General features: G+C 40.1%; 1 protein-coding gene across 3 annotated transcripts in view; it reads right to left on the bottom strand.

Moving 5' to 3' along the window:
* Positions 1-1,451: 1,451 nt before the first annotated feature.
* Positions 1,452-20,605, bottom strand: part of GCLC (glutamate-cysteine ligase catalytic subunit) — a 48,027-nt gene continuing 28,873 nt past the window's right edge. The window contains exons 5-17 of one of the 3 annotated variants that reach the window (XR_010413656.1): positions 19,636-19,694; positions 19,390-19,523; positions 15,486-15,560; positions 14,910-15,026; positions 13,759-13,897; positions 13,192-13,304; positions 12,611-12,703; positions 12,215-12,319; positions 4,746-4,827; positions 4,558-4,661; positions 4,361-4,481; positions 3,230-3,724; positions 2,967-3,104 (exon numbers count right to left, since the gene is read on the bottom strand). Coding sequence is in view for 2 of the 3 variants with exons in the window: in XM_045867021.3 (XP_045722977.1) it covers positions 2,893-3,104; positions 4,361-4,481; positions 4,558-4,661; positions 4,746-4,827; positions 12,215-12,319; positions 12,611-12,703; positions 13,192-13,304; positions 13,759-13,897; positions 14,910-15,026; positions 15,486-15,560; positions 19,390-19,523; positions 19,636-19,694 (1,354 nt within the window). In the remaining variant the exon portion in view is untranslated. Of the gene's footprint in view, positions 3,105-3,229; positions 3,725-4,360; positions 4,482-4,557; positions 4,662-4,745; positions 4,828-12,214; positions 12,320-12,610; positions 12,704-13,191; positions 13,305-13,758; positions 13,898-14,909; positions 15,027-15,485; positions 15,561-19,389; positions 19,524-19,635; positions 19,695-20,605 lie in introns of all 3 variants that reach the window. The other 2 variants (XM_045867021.3, XM_045867022.3) reach the window with 2 other exon arrangements.

The raw sequence follows: 20,605 nt of genomic DNA on the forward strand, positions 1-20,605 counted from the left end.
TACTTTGAATTCCTTATCAAGTAGATTGGTTATCTGTTTCATTTATTTTTTTCTGAGATTTTTGTCGTCCTTTCATTTGGAGCATATTTCTATGTCTCATTTTGCTTGACCTTTTGTGTTTCTGTGAATTAGGTGGAATAGCTACTTCTAAACTTGAAGGAATGGTCTTGTGCCTGGTTGTCTCCTGTGTAGATTGTGTGTGCTTGGTGACTGGCTGGCTGGAGGTGTGGATGGCAGGAATTGTGGCTGGCATGATTTGGTGGGGGGGGAAGGGTCCCAGGACATTCCACGTTGGGCCTGCCCTGGTAGTATGCCCAGAGCTGAAGTGGGCATAGGCTGGGCAGTTTCAGGGCTGTCTGTACAGAGTGTCCCCAACAGGATAGCTGAAGTGGGTGCAAGCTGGGGTATCACCACGTGTTCCTCTCAGGAGGCATTTTGGTGGGTGGATGAAGTGCTGGCAGGGCGACTGGAGGTAAAGTGAGTGCAGTTCTGTTCCTAAAACCCCAAATTCTCTGTTGGGCTCAGATGGTAAAACTCAGGAAAGGTGGCGGTCTGGTTTTTGGGAAGAGAAGAATCTAGATACAACACATTAGAACTAAAGACAAGTGTCACTCGAGACTTAAAATGACTATAGCTGAGGTACAGAGCATGATCTAAGTCCTTGTTACTCAAAAGGGACCCACAGAGCAGCAGCCTCAGCATCTCCTGGGAGCGTTTTAGAAGTGGAAAACAGACCCCACCCCAGGCCCACTAAGCCAGAATGTGCAACTTACTAAGATCCCAGCAGATCTGGATGCAGATTAGTTTGACAAGTCCTGCCCTAGGATCATTCAGATAAAGAAGTCCGAGCTAAGAAAAGTGGACTGACCATCATGTTATAAGGGGCTCAGGGGGAGGAGAGGATGTTGATCCAAACACATGGGTTGGCAACAGCTCTTGGCCAGGCTTGCTGATTCACAGTCCTGTGTCTCTAGCTTACAGTGGACACAGCACCACCCCTGTGACCACTGACTCAGCACGGCAGTAGTCTGGACTGAAAGAAACATCCACTGCCAGGGGTCCTGTCATCCGTCCAGCAGGTCTCTCCCCTCCCCCTGGGGGTGGACAGCTCCTAAAGGAGTGGAGGCACCTGTTTTGAGACCAGGCTTCTTTCTAAAAACATCGGAGGATTGCAATGAAGAAATGTCACTGGGGAACCTGGGTGGCTCAGTCGTTAAGCGTCTGCTGTCGGCTCAGGTCATGATCCCAGGGTCCTGGGTTCCAGCCCCGTGTCAGGCTCCCTGCTCAGCAGGGAGTCTGCTTCTCCCTCTCTCCCCTGCTTGTGCGCACTCGCTCGCACTGTCATAAAATCTTAAAAAAAAAAAAATGTCATGGAGGATCTGGGCTAATTACAACAATCCCCATCACCCTCCATTTAGCTGTGGAACTCACACATCCGAAAGCTGTCAGAATGCTAATTCCATTCTTTTATTTCCTCATACCACAAACATTTTTAGTTCATCTGCCTTTTTACAACCTGATTTATACAAGCAAACTGCAAATGAAAAACAGGCATTCTTAAATCCTTCAAAATACATGTATGAAACATCGCACAAAGCATAGTATTTATACACAAACAGGCTTAGCTGAAGCAGCTTTATCGCAGTTTGTTAAAATTAGCATTACAACTTAAATATTTATGCCTATAAAAGTTTGCATAATCTGCTATACATAGTTATTTCAGAAGCAGTTAGGACCTAACTAATTGGGGGAAAAAAAAAACCAACAAAAGCACTAACAATTATGTAAACTTAAATTATTTACAATTGAACATGTAGGGTCCTGATTCACAAAACTTAGTGCACATCATGATTCATTCATGGTTTTCATAGAGAAGGTAAGTATTATGTGGAATATTTCCCAGGTAAAATCTAGAATGGTCTTTAGGAGAATGTCAATATGTTTACTGGAAACTAGAGAAAAAGTAACAAAACAAAGACTTGAGCAACTGCTTTTGATTTGAAAATTGAAGTATATATATAGCAGCGATCAGAACCAAAAGGGGCCACAACAGGGCTGGTGCTATTTCTGACATTACTCTTGGTATGTACAGGAAGAGAATTCTGCCCCTTTTTTTAATAATTAAAAAAAAAATCACCCCCCCAGTTCACCACAGGTGAATTCAAAGTAATAGTCTTTCTTTCTACAGACTGCTCTTTAAACTTAATGCCTAAATCAGCAAATTTAAACAAAGAAGTACCTTTTATAACAGCCTTCAGTTCAATGGATTTTATTTAGAGGTGAAAGCTTGAGGCAGGGTGACCAAGCTGTTAGCTATTCCAATTATAAAAGAAACATTAGAGACAAGGTGCCAGAAACCCAAGGTTACCCTGGAAGCATTTCAAGGGATTCAATAGTGATTTTAAGTACACAACAAAGAAGACTCAAAGAAAATTAACAAGACTAACTTTTTTTAAAGAGAAGTGATAAATTTCAGTGAATCAGGTCCCAGGTAAAGTCTTAAAAAAAAAAAACCAAAACCAAAAATTTACAGTAAACATCTTAAACTCTGGAATGCAGGTATAGTACAGTGACAAGTACATTACATTTACAAAACTGCTCAGACAGTAGGTATTCCAGAGTAAGAACTGAAAAATGTACAAGCCGGTTCACAAGGACTTTAGATACAATGTTATTAAAATACATTGTTAATCATAAAAATATTTTACTATGTACATGTATGCTGTATAAACTCTAGATTTACCTACTGAAGGAAAGCCTCTAAACCCATCTCTGGCCGACTGGCCCGAGAGTGCCATTCTAGAATTTGGTCTTCATCCCACACACGGGCCGAGGAGTACTGCAGTCAGTTCTCCAATAAAATAGTAATGTGTTTTTCCTTCGGCAGAAGGTCTAGTTGGAAGAGTCAGTTTTACTTCCACTGTATTTTACTTTCCTAAATGCTGGTCCAAGTAACTCTGGGCATTCACATAATTCATTTGCAATTTGGTTACACTTTAAAATAAGGCTATAGTTCATTTCATCAGTTATCACACTGTCTTGCTTGTAGTCAGGATGGTTTGCGATAAACTCTCTCATCCACCTGGCAACTGTCATTAGTTCTCCTGAAGGGGGAAAAATTAAGACAACATAAGTTTTTTTTTTTTTTTTTTTTACAGTAAGTTCACTTTGGTGACTGGCATAAACACAATCCTAAAGAAAAATCAGTATGACCTTCTGGTGTACCCACATGGCAGAGGCTGGGGAAGTTGGAAGAATTCCTCCTGGGGAAGAATTTTAGGTTGCAGGCAACTAGCACACACATCCCAAGGTTCGATGTTACCCACACAGGGGCACTGCCAGCTCTTCAGAAACGGGAAGCCACTAAGGATGTCACGTACGCGAGGACTACAGCTAACACTGATGTGTGACGTGGAAGTTGGTAGGACAGTAGACCCTAGGAGTTCTCATCACAAGGAGAAATTTTCTTTTTCTTTTCTTCTGTCTATATAAGAAGAGGATCTTGACTGAGCCTACTGTGGTAATCGCTTCATCATATATGTAAATCAAACCATCCTGCCGTAGGCCTTACGTTTATGCTATGATGTATGTCAATTATTCTTCAACCAAACTGGAAAGAAATCCAAAACCAGGAGCTAAAACGTGTAGTAGAGCATGTGTCCTCCCATTTGGCTGGAGCTGTTACTGATTCAGGAAGTGTAGGGTCTGAAGTTCCCAGAACCATCTTCGATCAAAGAGGTGGAGAAAATAAGGAATAGTTAAGTAGAATGAATGAAGGGAGGAACTGGCAGACACGCCGTTTCGGGGTATATCTTATGTGACTCCATGAAAGTCTCAAGGGAAATGTCAGACGCCATTACTATTACTCTTACAGCTGACTGCTCCCTTGTGCCAGGCCCTTGTTAGGCACCATCAATGTGATCTCAAAACAAACAAAGAGGGGTTTTGGGGCACTCACTGGATCAGAAGCAGGCTGAAGAACCAGACGTCCTAGCTGTCGCTCCTGTAACCTAGAGTTACTTAGCCCTAAAGAGAGCGCCCGTGGTGATGTACAACAAACACAGCTGCCCATAAATGACTAACAGGCAATCTAGATACTCTAGTTCATTGTCTAAGATGCTATGGACTTAAAGACGCATCACTGCTTGATGAACTGGTACGAGAAAAACCACTGCCAATTAAACGGTCAATGATTATAAGGTGCATCCCATTGCAGAGACATCAAGTGTGAAAAAGAATGCACTGATAAAATACAGTATACCTGAAAAGACTATGTTAAGAAACTGAAGACTGTAAGACTGTAAAGGTTCTGCCTACATTAAGATTTAAAACAAGAAAGAAAAAGCAAAGGATGCCATACCAGATGCTCTCTTCTTAATTAGCTTTAGGTAGTTCAGAATACTGCATCTGGTGTCCACATCCACTTCCATGTTTTCAAGGTAAGAGTTCAGAATTGGGATCAGTCCAGGAAACACAGCTTCCTACGAGAAGCAGGGCACATCATTAGTGCTCTGGCCACGGGTGGAGGCGGTGAGGGGCGTGGAGCAGGGCCCCTACCTTCCCGTTGATGATGGTGTCTATGCTCATCAGGGTGTACTCCTCTACTGCCTGTTCCGTGCTGTTCTGGGCCTTGCTGTAGCCGTCCACCATGGTGGTGCCACCTGCCAGAGGACAGGACAGAGGCGCTTGAGCAGCGTGCTGTAGCCTAAAGTAAGTGACCCTAGAAATCCAAGAGAATGTAATACCTTTGCAAATATCTTTCCTGAAATAAAACATTCCCTGCAAGACAGCATCGCGTTTCTGTGCAACTTTCATGTTTTCATCAACCTAAGGGAGAAAAATAATCATGGCTACGTCAGAACATTCTCGATCCAACATAGAAGTTGTGGTGCCTTCCTCGCTTTTGCAATTAAGACTCACCCCATAAGAATTCTAATTTTCCCTTCAACGCTTTCTGTTGGAGGAACAGACTTTTCACTTTTATGTGCGGCCTGTGTCCTCCAACTACAGATGGGCATGTGCTTTTTAATAAGAACGGGGGAATTCTAAGTTTACTTTAAAAAACACAACAAAAACTTACATTCACATGGGCTTCCTGTACTCCAAAACACCTTTAGAAACAAAGCTGTGACTGAGCCTAGTAGGAAATCCCTGGAGGGCAAGGGGTTGGTTCTCTTCTCACAGCACAGTGACTCACCCAAGATGCCAGGGTAACCAAAGGCAGAGAACCCAGAGAGAACTTCTGGTTCAGTGCTGTGCCCTCCCTACCACGGGGGATTTGCTGCCTCACTGTGGTGAGGAGAGGAAAAGAGTCGACAGATTGTCAAATATGGAATAAGGTTAGCCCTCTAAGAACAGAGGGTCCATCTGGTAGTTCTGGCCACAGCAACTATACATGAGCTCAAAAAACTTTTTAAAAAATCTATATATACCCAGGAATGCCTGGGTGGCTCAGTCGGCTAAGCATCAGACTCTTGATCTCAGCTCAGGTCTTGATCTCAGGGTCGTGAGGTTGGGGCTCTATGATGGGGCTCTATGATGGGCATGGAGCCTACTTAAAAAAGAAAAAAAAAGAAAAAGGAAAAAAAAAATATACTCAGCAGTAAGACTGCTGGATCATGTGGTATGCCCAGGCCACACACCAGATCAGTTAAATCAGAGCCTGCGATTGTGGGTCCCAGCTATCTGTATCTATTTTATATCAAAGCTTCATTTCTGGTGTACAAAATAGTGATTCAACAACTGAATCCATTATGCTGTGCTTGCAACAAATGTAGCTCCCATCTGTCACCATACAACACTAAAGTACCACTAACTATATTCCCTGTCCTTACGCTTTCCTCCCTAGGACTTAGTCCTTGATAACTGGAAGCCTGTACCACCTGCTGCCCTTCCCCATTTTGCTCACTCCCCCACTCCCTCCCCTCTGGCAACCATCGGTTTGTTCTCTGTATTTAAGGGTCTGATTCTGTTTTGTTCATTTTTTTTTTTTTTTAGATTCTACATAGAAGTGAAATCACAAGGAACTGGTCTTTCTCTGACTTAGAATAATACTCTTTAGGTCCATTTCTGCTGTCGCAAATGGCAACATCTCATTTTTTATGGCTGAGTACTATTCCATTGTACATATAACCACATCTTTTTTCTCCATCTATTGGTGGACACTTGGATCGCTTCCATATCTTGGCTATTGGAAATAATGCTGCAATAAACATAATAGGGGTGTATATCTTTTTGAATTAATATTTTTTCTTCAGGTAACACCCAGTAGTGGAATTACTAAATCATATTGTAATTCTATTTTTCTGAGGAACCTCCATATGGTTTTCCACAGTGGCTTCACTAACTTACATTCCCACCAACAGTGCACAAAGGGTTTCTTTTTCTCCTCATCCTCACCAACATTGCTATATCTTGTCTTTTTGATTCTAGCCATTTTGACAGGTGTAAGATATCTCATTGTGGTTTCGATTTGCATATCCCTGACGGTGAGTGAACAACTTTTCATATGTCTGCTGGCCATTTGCAGGTCTTCTTTGGAAAAATGTCTATTCAAGCCCTCTGTCCATTTTTTAATCGGATTTTGTTTTGTGTGTGCGTGAACTTTTTTATATATATATATATATTCTGGATATTAACAGATATAACATTTGCAGATATCTTCTATTCAGCATGTTGCCTTTTTGTTTTGCTGATTGTTTCCTTTTCTGTGCAAAACCTTTTTAGTTTGATGTGGTTACAGATTTTTACTCATTTCCCTTGCCAGAGATGTATCTAGAAAAATATGGCTAAGGTATGTGTCAAAGATTACTGCTTATGTTTTCTTCTATGAGTTTTATGGTTTTAGGTCTCACATTTAGGTCTTCAATCAATTTTGAGTTTATTTTTGTATCTGGTTTAAGAAAGTGGTTCAGTTTCATTCTTTTGCATGTTGCTGTCCAGTTTTTCCAGTACTATTTATTGAAGAGATGGTCTTTTTCCCATTGTATATTCTTGCCTCCTCTGTCATAGACTGACCACATAAGAGTGGGTTTATTTTGGGGCTCTCTATTCTGTTCCACTGACCTACGTGTCTACCTTTGGGCCAGTACCTTACTGTTTCAACTGTAATAGCTTTGTAGTATATCTTGAAATCTGGGATTGTGATACCCCCAGCTTTGTTCTTTCTCAAGATTGCTTTGGCTATTTGGGAGAGGGTTTTTTTGTTGTTGTTCCAAACAAATTTTAGGATTATTCTATGAAAAATACTATTGGTATTTTGATAGGAATTGCACTGAATCTGCAGATTGTTTTAGCAGGGACATTTTAACAATATTCTTCCAGTCCATAAGCATGGTATCTTTCCATTTGTTAGTGTCATCTTCAGTTTCTTTCATCATTGTTTTATAGTTTTCAGAGTACAGGTTTTTCACTCCTTGGTTAAGTTTATTTCTAGGTATTTTCTTTTTTGCTTAATTGTATATAAATTTTACTTTCTGCTTTGTTATTGTGTATAGAAATGCAACAGATTTCTGTGAATTTTATAGCCTACAGCTTTACCAATTCATTTATTACCTCAGAGTTTTTTTGGTGTAGTCTTTAGAGTTTCCTATATAGTATCATGTCATCTGCAAATGAGTTTAACTTACTCCTTACCAATGTGGATGCATTTCTTTTTCTTGTCAGAATCCTGGGACTAGGATGACTTCTAGTACTATGCTGAATAAAAGTGGTAGGAATAGATATCCTTGTCTTGTTCCTGATCTTAGAGGAAAAGCTCTCAGTTTTTCACCACTGAGTATGTTAGCCATGGGTTTTTCATATATGGCCTTTATTATGTTCCCTCTAAACCCACTTTGTTGGGAGTATTCATGAATGGATGCTGAATTTTGCCAAATTTTTTTTTTTTTTTTGCATCCACTGAAATAATGATTTTTATCCTCCACTCCATTAATGTGGTGTACCACATTAAAAGATTTGCAACTACTGAACAATCCTTGCATCCCCAGAATAAATCTCACTTGATCATGGTGAATGATCCTTTTAATGTGTTGTTGAATATGGTTTTCTAATATCTTATTGAGGATTTTGCATCTCTGTTCATCAAAGATACTCACCCATACATCTTCATCTGGTTTTGGTAATAGGGTAATGCTGGCCTCATAGAATGTATATGGAAGCTCTTCTTCCTCTTTTTTTTTTTTTTTGCAACAGTTTGAGGGAAATAGGTATTAACTCTTCTTTAAATGTTTGGTAGAATTCACCTGTAAATCCATCTGGTCCTGGACTTTTGAGTTTTTGGATTATCAGTTCATCTTCATTACTATATAGTATTTGGTCTGTTCAGATTTTCTATTTCTTCTGGATTCAGTTTTGGAATATACTATTTCTAGGAATTTATCCATTTCTTCTTGTTTGTCCAATCTGTTGGCATATAATTTTCTGTAGTAGTCTCTTACAATCCTTTGTATTTCTGTGGTGTCAGCTGTTACTTTTTTTTCATCTCTGATTTTACTGTGTTCTCTTTTACTTGAGGAATCTAAAGGTGTTTCAATTTCATTTATCTTTTCAAAGAACCAGCTCTTGGTTCCATTGATCTTTTCTATTGTTTTAGTGTCTATTTCATTTATTTCTGTTCTGAGCTGTATTTCCTACCTCCTACTAATTTGGGGCTTTGTTCTCCTTTCTCTAGTCCCTTTAGGCATAAGGCTCTTCGGAATTTTTCTTGTTTCTTGTGGTAGGCTTGTATCACTGTAATACTCTGTCTCCCAAATTTGGACCATTGTGTTTTTATTTTCATTTGTCTCCATGTACAAAAAACTCTTGATTGTGAATTCTCTATTTTTCCAGTGACTTTTGAAGTAGAGCTTGTAACACTTTTTAGTCTCTTATTTCTCATAACGAAATTTAGGAGAATCTTAACATACATAAGCTAAAGGGTCATGTTGAACTAGGATGGATGGTGCCAAGTATTTGATTACTGTAGAGCCTGTCTCCCATACTCAATTTCTACTGTTATTTTTATTTTTTTTGAGACACGACCTAAATAATCTAGACACTTCTATGAACATATCCAAATAACAGTATAAATTCCATCATGGCTATGAACAAGTTTTCATTTGATATTTTTTTCTTACTCCTGACAAAAGTTCCTAAAGATCATTTTAATTTTTGCTTTTATGAATTCCTCTTTAGAAGTATACTTTACTACTGCACTTTAGATTATCAGTTTGACTGCTAAGGTTTACTTTAAATCTCTTAAGTATTTAAAGCTATGATTTTCCCTTTAGAGACTAGCTTTGCCAGCAACCTAGTTTTGAGTTCATTTAATACCTACAAGGAAAGTAATTTTAGATTTCCAACAGTTAAATTTCTCTTGAACATCTTTTTGTTGATTTTGGTGGGAATGCATCCTGTATGGTGTTTACTTTTGAAAGGTGAAGAAAATCTTCCTTAGGGCGCTTGGCAAAACATGTGCTGTGGTAGGAGATTTGTGAGGACGACTATACAAAGCCAGCTTATTAACTGTGCCATTTAATTCCCCAAGAGCCTTTCTCTTTCTTTGGTTACATGGCCTGTCAGGCACTGAGTAACAGGCAAGGCACTCTAAGTGATTTACCTCCATGAATCCCACATGTTCTTATAAAAGCCTACTTATCCCCAAATCTACACATGCAAACAGAGGCACTGGGATGCTAAGTACCTTGTTCAGGTTAAAAAGCCGGTAAGGAGTACAGGTGATTTACGAATTTAATGCTAACAATGCAGCCACATCAGAGCCACCACACTACAGTGCCTTTAATTCTTTTGTGCTTCTGAGAAAGGCCGGCTACACTTTAACATACAAAACAGAAATCATGGCTCCAATACTATCTTGGAAGAATACAGAAAACGGCTTTCTCTATTTAATACTTTATTCTCACACTTTTGTCTGTTATCAATTTGTCATTTCTGCTCTCTCTTTAAAAGGTCATTATCCAGTTCCCTGTCTTGTTTTAGGGATGCAAACACCTTACACCATTATGTTGCTCTTTTATATCATCTGTTTTAGCTTTTTAACAAGATAGTTTAGTCTATTCACATTTGTTTTCATCTTATTTTCACCATTTTATGTTCTCTGGGCTATATCATATCACTCCCTTGCCCCACCCCTAACTTTTGTGGCACTGAAAAGGTTCTCTTTGTTCTTTTCCCACTCCTTTTAACTAGCAGGTTAGAAGTAAAAATTCTTCCACTGTCCCCTTGGTAGGTAAGAGTTCTGGCATACCATTAGCACTAATAATCTGTTAAGTGTTGATGGAATCACCTGGAATTTCCAGTTTGGGAAGACAATTCTGTTTTCCTTACCCCTCAGGATTCTGTAGACTTTTCTCCATCTCAGCATTTAATGTTGGAGATGAGGAGGGATATCAACTCATTTTTTTTTTTCCTCTTGGCACTATCTGATCTTTCTCTCCCATTCAGATGGCTGATTTTTCTCTTTAGGATTCAGAAATTCCTAGATTTGGGTTCTTTAAATATTTCTGTCCCATCCTCAAAGGACTCTCACTCAGGGAAAATTCTATTTCTCAGATTACTGGATCTCATTTTTTTATATAGATCATTCTCTTCTAAATGATTGTAAACATTGAACTTTCCAGAGGAATTCGCCATGTTTCAGTTTTTCCATGATTTCCATTTTCTTGTCATCCTGAGATAAATCTCAATTTGGTTCCTAGATTATCAACTTGGATCTTTAACATCGTTGGCTTTAACTGGTGAATATACTGAGTTTTAAAAGCGTAGCTTTTTCTACGAACTCTTCTCCAAATGCTCTCTCCTCCATAGTGCTTGGTTATTTTCTCTAGAATTTTTTCAAGGGCACTAATTAGAATTTCTTTAAGAATTCTTTCCAGTTGCTTGAATTAACTATATTTCACTGAGGGGAATGCATTCTGTAAGCCCAGCTGGGCCCTTCCCTTAAGGCATTAAAAGTTATCCATTTTCCACTGACTTTCAGACATCTATTCATATTTGTTAACAAAGGCATAGATGGGGAACTTCCAGGGACTCTTCCTTACAGGGGCTGATCCCCCTTAGCAGGTCTACCTGTATGGGCAAATGGCCCATAGAATCCTATGGGTTACTTTTGGCCTAGGTGTTAAGAGCAGGCAGAGACAGGCTGAGGCCAAACTTCCCTCAGGGTGTGCGGGTGGGACAGGTACAGGCTGGAGATCCCCCTCATGGAGATAGTAGGGAGTGAGGTGGGACAGAGGCTGAGCTAGGCATTTCTTTTTTCCTTCCGTGCTTGCTCTGACAGGGCTGCTCTACCTCTCCTTTCTTTGGCACTAAATCCTCAGCAGACCCCTCACTCAGCCCAGCAACCTTTCCCAGCCACTTGCTGCGCCCAGGGACCCACTGGCCCTGGAAGCAAAGGTCTCCAGTTAATTAGCTGCTGTCTCACAGTCTGGAATTGTTCCAAGGCTCTGCTGGGAAACAGCTTCCAGAGAGCTCCTTTTTGAGTTTTTATTGGGCTGGAGCTGATGAACTAGTAGTTGTTTTTCTGATAGTCCAATCTACCTTCTCCAGAAACATCTCCAGTTTGGTTCCACTGAGGTGACCTTTTCCTGCATCCCAGCAGTTACACTTGCCCCTCTCCTATTTTACTATCATAACCAAAACGGCATTTGGGGGAGGATGAAATCAACTTGTGGATTCTCTCCAACCATCATCCTAAATTGAAAGCTTCTAGAAATAAAGTAGTTATTCAAAAGCAACCCTAAGGGGCACCTGGGTGGCTCAGTCGTTAAGCGTCTGCCTTCGGCTCAGGTCATGATCCCAGGGTCCTGGGATCGAGCCCCGCGTCGGGCTCCCTGCTCAGTGGGAAGCCTGCTTCTCCCTCTCCCACTGCCCCGGCTTGTGTTCCCTCTCTCACTGTCTCTGTCAAATAAATAAATAAAATCTTTAAAAAACAACAACAACAAAAAAACAAAAGCAACCCTAAATCTCTTTCAAACAGGCTAAGGAGCTACTGTTAGCACTTTTTGTTTTCCAGGAATCTCTACTAATGCAGTACCAAAATCTACAGCATAAGCTTTGGTTTAAAAGGAAAAAGAATAGGGTAGAGGAGAAGCCATTTTATTCTAAATGGTGAAAATTCTCAATCAGGTCAGATCTAAAATAAATATTATACATAAATAAGCAACAGATAATAATCTGTAGATACCCAAACCCATCACTATACCGACATTCTTACCTTTGATAGTGGAATGAGAAAATCCAGTTTGTATGAAAGGATCACTCTGGTAAGCAGCACCACAAACACCACATATGCAGAGTTCTCAAAGTCTGTTAACTGAACCTAGACAAGCAGGAGCCCAGAGAAGTTATGGACCAACTACACAAACATGCTCTTCCCTGACAGGCCCCTCCTCAGATCATGTCATGCCCAAGCCAGCTCCTACTTCACCACGTGGGGCTTGGAAGCCCTCTGTCCACAATCTATTCTCAGAAGTCAATCTTTAGGTTTTGGACCTGCTTTTATCATGCACGTATTTGATGTGTATTTGAAGAGCCTCTGAGAAGAGCATTAGAAGGGTAATGGGCAGAGGACGGGCATGATCGAATCACTTCCTGCTGATGTGCATCTTACCTCCATGGGTCGGAATTCTACTCTCCATCCAATATCTGAGTTTGGAGGAGGGGGTTTAAATCTCATCGTCTGCCAATTTGTGGACTGAATATTCTATAATAAAAAAAAGCAGACAATAAAACCAACTTTCCACATGTCCAGGATAATATTAAGATGGCTTGATATTTAATAAGGGAAAATTATTCATTGCTGATACCAAATACTCCTTAATTTACAAATACAAAAAGGTACAATGTAGTATTTCCTTGGTGTGTGACCTACTAGGAAAACAAAGTGTTTAACAAAAGTTGGGTGATATGTTGGCAGCACAGAAATAATTGATGCCATTTTTTTTTACGCAGCAAGTTTGAATTTTTCACCTTTCTGCAATCAAGAGAAAATACAGAAAAAATGCAAAATCAGATATAACTTGTCAGAATCATAAAATAAGGGTACTTTAAACCAATCTAAAATTTCTTAATTCTTTATTGCACTAGACAGTGAAAGGCGTCAAGAGATTTCTCCTATAACTGCTCACAGGTACAGAAAATGGCCTCCATCTTGGTTAGTGAAGTGCAATGCATTTAAAACAGAGGTGATACCTCAAAATGGTCAGATTCATTGGCATCATCCAAGTGTATTTTCTCTTCGAACAGAGTCAGTGGGTCTCTAATGAAGAGATGAGCAACATGCTGGGCCAGGAGACGATCAATGCCTGTCAAGAGAGGTTACACCAGACTCCCATCAAAGCCACAGGCTCCATTGTGTCTAAGTCCAGTAAGAAGACAGGACAGCTCAGCAAGTTTGAAGACAGGGCATCTAAAAGCTTAGGAAGTGGCTGGTTTGTTCAGTATCTGCATGTTGCCCAGGGTTTTATCCTACAGACCCTGAGAAAGTGCCAGAATTTTCTTTGCTACTTACACAATGCCTGGTGGGGCACTGGTGTGGACCTAGATACAGACCTCCAAAGTAAGTTCCTTTGCTAAAAGTCAAGAAGATCTCACAAGTATTTGGAACTTGAAACTTTAGGAACAAGCAGCCTCATAAGAAAAGTTAAGAGACTTCACACTAAAAATAGAAACCAGACCAGAAGTCAGCAACAAGTTCTAAAGAGCTTTGAATAACTAAAAGTGTGTAATCAAATCTAGAGAAAAGGAGTGGCTGCTCACCTTCCTGCAACAGTTGTTCGTAGATTTCTTTATCTATCGTCAAGTCGATGTCATTGTACTTCTCACCACACTCAGATAAGTAACTGTCTATCGAATCGTATCGGGACTTACTGATCCTATAGTTATTGTTCTTCAGTGGCTAAAATTGAAAAAAAATACGAATGAATGTCATATAAAATGCTCTGGAAATAAATGCTTTTATGTTTTATATGTAATAATTATATATAAATATCCAACCTGAAAAAAAGTTAATCCTGAGACGTTATCAGGGAAAATTGTTTTTTAAAAATCTGGAAGTAACTTAAGTAGCTGCTCTCTGATATGACTTAAGTATACTTTTTTTTTTTTTTTTAAAGCAGATCGCCTTCATTCTTATTAAGCTAGGAAAATATATGCCAAGGTTGAAAGCAAACCTATTAACGTAAAACAGAGCTATTAAAATCATTTCTCCCTTAAAGTTTTATTCTACTCAGGCAACATGTTCAACAGCACTCACATGAAGACCAGAGCAGACCAGTGCAGCCCTGGCTGAGAACATCAGAGGCTCATTTAAAAACCATGTCCAGGTCCCAGTTCTGGAGATATTTGTTCATTAGGTCTAAAATGGGCCTGGGTGTCTATTTTTAAAGATCTTCAAAGGTGGTTTTGACGCACACTCCAGGTTGGAGAGGTACACAGTCACAGTTCAACATGCAAATAAGAGGCACTAACCTACCCTTAGTAGGCAAATCTAACCCTTTATATGGGGCAAAATAATCTTTGACCACAGATTCCACAGCAGAAAGCTCATATACAAAGCACTCATGCAGTATCAAAAGCCTTTTGGTAACAATAGCCCATCAGCACTTAGTTCCAAAATATAGGGGGGAAAAAAAGCATCACTAAGTTTTAGAAGAGGAGGAAACAAATATAGATTTCAAAAAGTGATGAAAACTCCTTACCCCAACCAAATCATGTTTCCTATATATTCACCCCAAAACAAACACTATGACATCAAAGACAAATTTATAACCTGTGAATTTCTTCCCACCTGTGACTAAACCACTCAAGATAAAAATTTAAGGGAGACTTCAACATTATAAGTTATTACAATAACCCCATTTTACCTGCTTGATTTTTTAAAAAAGACTATTAAGGAAAATCACTCCCACCTCCAGTCCTCTCTCCTCCCGAGTTCTATCATCTACAGATGCAGAAATCACTCCCCAGCGACAATCAATGTCAGACACATAGCCTCGGTAAAAGGGAGATGCAGCGCTCAAAGCCATCTAAAAACAAACAAGAGTCAGCACCTGCAGGTTCAAAGTGTCACTTACACGCTGAGAAAAGCACCATGCAGTTATCTCTGGTCTAGAAGAATCAGTTTAGGTGAGCCCTATGGAGCTCTACTCCTCTGTGCTTGCTTTTTCATAGTGAAAGATACCAAAAGGGACTCAAATCCTTGGATGGGATTCATTTAATCATCCCCTCTGTCATGCTGAATGTGAAGGACAGGAGAGGGGAAACGGCTACACTCAAACTTGACACTTTAACACACAGATGTCTTACTAGCAATAGTAAACTTCTACAGCTTGGAGTAAGTCCATTAGCTCTAAATGCAAACTCTTTATGTTAGTTCATTTCTGAATAAAGTCTTAACTGGACTTAAATGGCACAGAGTCAGCAAATGTTGCACAAGCACTCTCTCTACAAAGAAGTCTTTTAAGTAAGATGTCGTTTCTACTTACGACAATTGGACAGATAGTGGCCAACTGATCGTACAGGTATCTGGCTTCAGATATGCTGCAGGCTTGGAACGTTACCTGTTTAAAAATTACAGGTTATTAACAATGATGAATCATCAACATCCTCCCCAAGGAGTCGAGTCTGAGGAGGAGGATGGCCAGGGAAGACAGAGGGCATGGTGTGCAACGGTCACTCCACAGCTAACAACACTTATTAACACAGCAGTTTTGTTTTTAAAAGTTGCCTTGGATGAATTTTGCCAAACAATGGCATTTGATCATGTTCACAACTAATATAACCATTTCCTAAGTTAAATAGGATTAAAATGTCAGGAAAGGAAAGGAAGACACTAGGTAAATGGCAAGTTCAGCAAGGCATCGCCGTGACTTATTTCCCTCGACAGCATCCCAGGCACTTCAGTTAGCTCAACGGTTAGAGAAATTTTGGTACAAAAGGATAGAGATGCTCATAATGGATTTCAAAGCTCACTGGTGGCAAGTACAGGAATAGCCTGGGACACAGTGAGACTGGAGGAAGGGAGAGCAGTTAAAATACTGCAGCTGACTAACCAAGGAGGGCTGTAGGAGGCGGCACACCGGAGTCAAAGCAGTGGCCGCTAGGAGCCGGGGTGGGGCGGGGGTAGAGAGAATAAAGGTGTGACTTAGGTTTTGGCTTGGGTGTTCCTGGGACAGACAGTGAGCAGAGGCACCAAGACACGACGGGCATATGAAGGAAAGGAGCACGTAAAGAAACGCTTTAAGTGGCTGGGTCTCCAGGGCTAATGCCCAGAAGACAAGTCTGGGGTGAAGAAGTATTTATGGAGGAAGCTCAGATAATGTTCTGAAGATGGGCAGGATCACCCAGGAAGCCTGCAGAAGAGGCGTAAGTAGAACATTTCAGAGTTAGGCAGAGAAAAAAAAATCGTATCATTCATTAGTACAAATGTTGTAGAAACAGTTACCCAAAAGAAACCAAAAAAGGCCTGCCTGCCTTGGGGTGGGGAGCAGTGGAAGAGACTAGGAACACAAATCCTGGTTGGGTTATAGCATATCTGTATTAACTGCAAATGGGGAACAGTTTTCCTGTCCTCTGTTATTTAATAATGATATTTTGAATTTAGTGTTGGTGTAGGAAATAAATAAGGGCTTAATCCTTGAAAGAGTAGCAGAGTGAATGTTTACTGTTATAATCCCAACCTGTTATTTCCCAGTTTTAGCCAGGTCTCAATTTTGCTTTTTTAACAAAGAACTTCTGTTAGGAGATTCACCGTCTACCTGGAGAATTATATTCACGTCAGTGTGGTAACTACAGAAAAATAATTATTTAGACAACTTGCTATAATTTCTGTTAATGATTCAACGCTATATTTTAATTAAAATGCCCTGGCAATTAACCAGCCATTACAAATTAATACAACATAGAGAAGAGTTGTGTCCTAGACCTCAAGGAATAAGACTATCAAAGGTTAAAGGAAGAGCCTAAGCAGGGTTGGCAATTGGGTCACTCTTCACCAAAACAAGGGCAGTTTCTGCAAAGAGGTGGGAACTCAGAAATCAGCTTGTGCAAGGCTAAGGATAACATGTCAAGCGAGGAAACGGGAGACAGTAAGCCAAGTATTTACATACTTCTCTGCTGGGACAGATTGGCTTCTCTTAGATGACTTAGTATTTACTAGACAATTCACAGGCAAATCCTGGAAAAAAGTATGCTTAAGAAAATTCGCACCTGGAATTCCACAGTTAAGTTACAACAGTGAAGTGCGGGGGTGCGGGGGGGTGCGGGGGGGAGTTCTTATGCCTTCAAAAGTATGAACAGTTTTGGCTTCTGGTGTCCCTTTAAAGTATCTCATAAGAGGAAAAGCAGTGTCACTAGGAAACAGAGGGGAAAAAAGAGGAAGTATGAAAAATAGATGTTAGAAAACTAAATGTCTAATCTAAAATTTACCTAGAACCCACTTTTGAAGGCACCTGATTTTTCTTAGAGGGAGAAATACCTATTACAACGTGCACGAACTTATTAAATGATTCCTGGAAAACTCCCCAAGAGTCAAGCATTTGAGTGTGATTATGTGACTTTCTGTTTTGTACAGTTAAGTCTTCCATTAACCTTAAAAAATTACTTTAAAACATTTTCTACTTTACTTTAACAAGCAGTTTCTAGTTTTCCACTTGAGAGACACAAAGCAGGGTGTTTTCTGTGGTGATGTGTGGAATTCATCTCATTTCCCATAAACTTTATGTGATTCATGCTAATAATTTTTTAAGTGGAGTATTCAAAGTAGGGTCTTGGACGTGCTACCAACAAAAAGAAAACTTCATCCTAAACCCATGACAAAGCGTAAATTTGGATGGAAAATTGCATCTACAGGTAATAAAAATGTTAGAACACATTTATTTGTATGGTATTTCAAGAGAAAGACTATCCCTTTGGAATGAAGTAACTGTGCTGTCCCTGGCCAGGCACTCTGGTTTAATATTAAACCGAGAAAAGGCAATCAGTACTCCAATTGCACTGTTACAATTTTAAAGCCATGCACTGTAAGTTCTAGAGCTTAATGGTTCTCTTTAAAAACATTTGTAATTAAGATAGAAAAGCAGATATGCAGGTAAAAGTAAAAAGGTCTCTTTTTTATGAAATGTGACCCTTTGTAAGGAAACTTACTGGCCTGTTTTTTTGGAAGACCACACACTTTATACTGCCTTTGTGAGTCAGGAAAATCAGAAGAAAAAAAAAAAAAAGAGATGGTTATGTAAACACATTCAACATGGAGCAATCGGACTCTGGCATTCAATGTTCATTTTACAGAGTTGTAAAAATAAGCACATCAGAGCTTTATGTGCAAGAAGGCGCCTGTCTACACTGCAATTGAGATGATGGGAATGCAGAGTTTTTTGGCCTCTGGATGGAGACTGGGCAGACTGGAGGCCCAGTGACTGATGTGGGGCTAGGCTTCACACTACTCCAGGCCTCTAAGGACGCCAGTTCTAATCTTCAGAAATAATCCGAACTGCATACAATCTCCTTGGACAATAACAAGTAGCCTTTTTACTGGAAGTTTTCAATTTTCACTTTATACGTTGTGCAACTCCTACTCCTGTTCTTATGATTTTAAGCAAAGGAAAGGTTAAAACCAGCACTTCCATTGATAAAAAACAGCAAAGTAAATATTAGCTTAGAGTCAGACCTAGAAAGGGATTTAATATAAACCTTCCGGTTAACCAAGGAGAAAACCAAGATGAAAAGAAGTGAGGAGAGCTACCCAAACCCATGAGTAGGAGGCCCAGCTGCAGGCCAACCACAGGCCCACTGCCACCAGGAGGGTCCTGTGCCCGCCCACCCAGGTCCTAAGTGAGCTTGGGTACAGTTCCTGCCAGGGGCACCAGCCATCTGACTAGATCCACGGGAAGTTTTAATGGAGAAAACACAGAAAGGCTGTACCACCTATGTGACTTAGCCAGGGGCAAGGCAAACACGGGCTGCTCAGTAGTTCTTTTTATACCACTAGATGGCCTTGCCTGAATATGAACATTTCAAGTCCAAACAATCCTTCCCTTGGATCACAAGGTCACTGGAGTGCATCCAGAGGTTACTTTCAGAAACAGAGATCTGAATGATGTTACAAGCTCTAGGCCCGACCATCACCAGAAAGAACAGAGGCAGGGATCATAGAATATTTCGCACTGTAAGTTAAGTAACAACCATTTATCTTTGTAGTAAACTGGAGATTCTCCATCAAGAGATAGCTACCAATGAATTTACTAAAAATCACTGGTTTTCAGAAAGGCACACTTGGCTTTCGTTTCAACCTGATTACAATGTAATTGTAAAAAATGCGAATCTATAAAGAAAACTAGTAAGTAGAAATGGATGAGGGCACTCTGCCTCTCTGTGTATTTGAAACAATACCTGAAGACAGCAATTGCCCATCCCAAATCCCATGGCATCCATGTAAATATGATCAGGCTTAGAAGCCTTGGTTGCCTCCTCATCCTCAGGAAATGCTTCTATAAATGGAGAGGGTGTATTCTTGTCCTTAAATACTGTAGAATTAAATTAAAGGAAAAAAAAAAAAGGGGGACAAGGGTGAGATTCAAGATTTAAACAGCAATTCCCCAGGTGCCTCTCCCACCCCACCATCCGCTGTGGACTTACTTGGTACATTGATGACAACCTTTTCTCCTCTCCTGTGTCGGATATTTCTTGTTAGGGTACTGAAAGACAACCAAACGTCATAAATCGGCCTCCTAAGAACCACCATGTAAAAGAAGAATTTGATCATATACAAGTAAATAGAATGAAATCCTACCTCAAACTAACTCTCTGAGGCAATCCTATAGAATATTTATGTGCATCAAGATATTCTGAGGGAATTTTCTGTGAGAAGGCTTTGCATTAACACCACTTCCTCTGCCTCTTACTCAAGAACGCCACTGTCTCCCCTGTTCAACCCCAGATACCCCAGCTTGCTGTAACTTCTCAAATCAAATTCAAGTGTCTGGGGTCTGCTGGTGATCTGGTCTCACCATACGTTTCTAACACATCCCATGTCTACTCCGAAGACTTCAAGCTTTAATACTTACTTTCCCTAGGCATCTCTGGAGCTCCAATACCTTGTTACTATCCCTCCCAATTGGCAGTATTAATACCTATTCTCTAGACCCACAGTGTCTAATCCAGAAGCCACCAGGCACACTGTGGCTGCTGTGCACTTGAAATGGGGCTAGTCCTAATTAAAATATGCTCTGAGGATATTATACACACCAGATTTTGAAGACTTACTACAAAACACAAAAATAAGGTAAAATATCTTATCAATAATTTAAAAATATTGACATATTGAAATAATTTTGGATAAAAACTAAATAACATATAATAAAATTAAATTCATCTTTTTTATTTTCATGTGACTTAGAAAATTTTAAACATCTGAGGCTGACATGATTCTAGTGGACAGTGGTGATGCAGACTCAGCTTGTGGACCAGCTCTTTCCCACGGTTGCCAGGATCCCCTCCATCAGAAGCATCCTCTCCTTTCTCTAAGGAGGGTCTCTGATGCATCTACCTTTTGGCATCCAGCATAATCTTATCTTTTCTTGCAGCTGAATCTATTTTCCCCTTGGGC

This window comes from Mirounga angustirostris, unplaced genomic scaffold (genome assembly GCF_029215605.1).
Source record: "Mirounga angustirostris isolate CCGP_5_RB_7025 unplaced genomic scaffold, mMirAng1.0.hap1 SCAF_8, whole genome shotgun sequence".
Lineage (NCBI taxonomy): Eukaryota > Metazoa > Chordata > Mammalia > Carnivora > Phocidae > Mirounga > Mirounga angustirostris.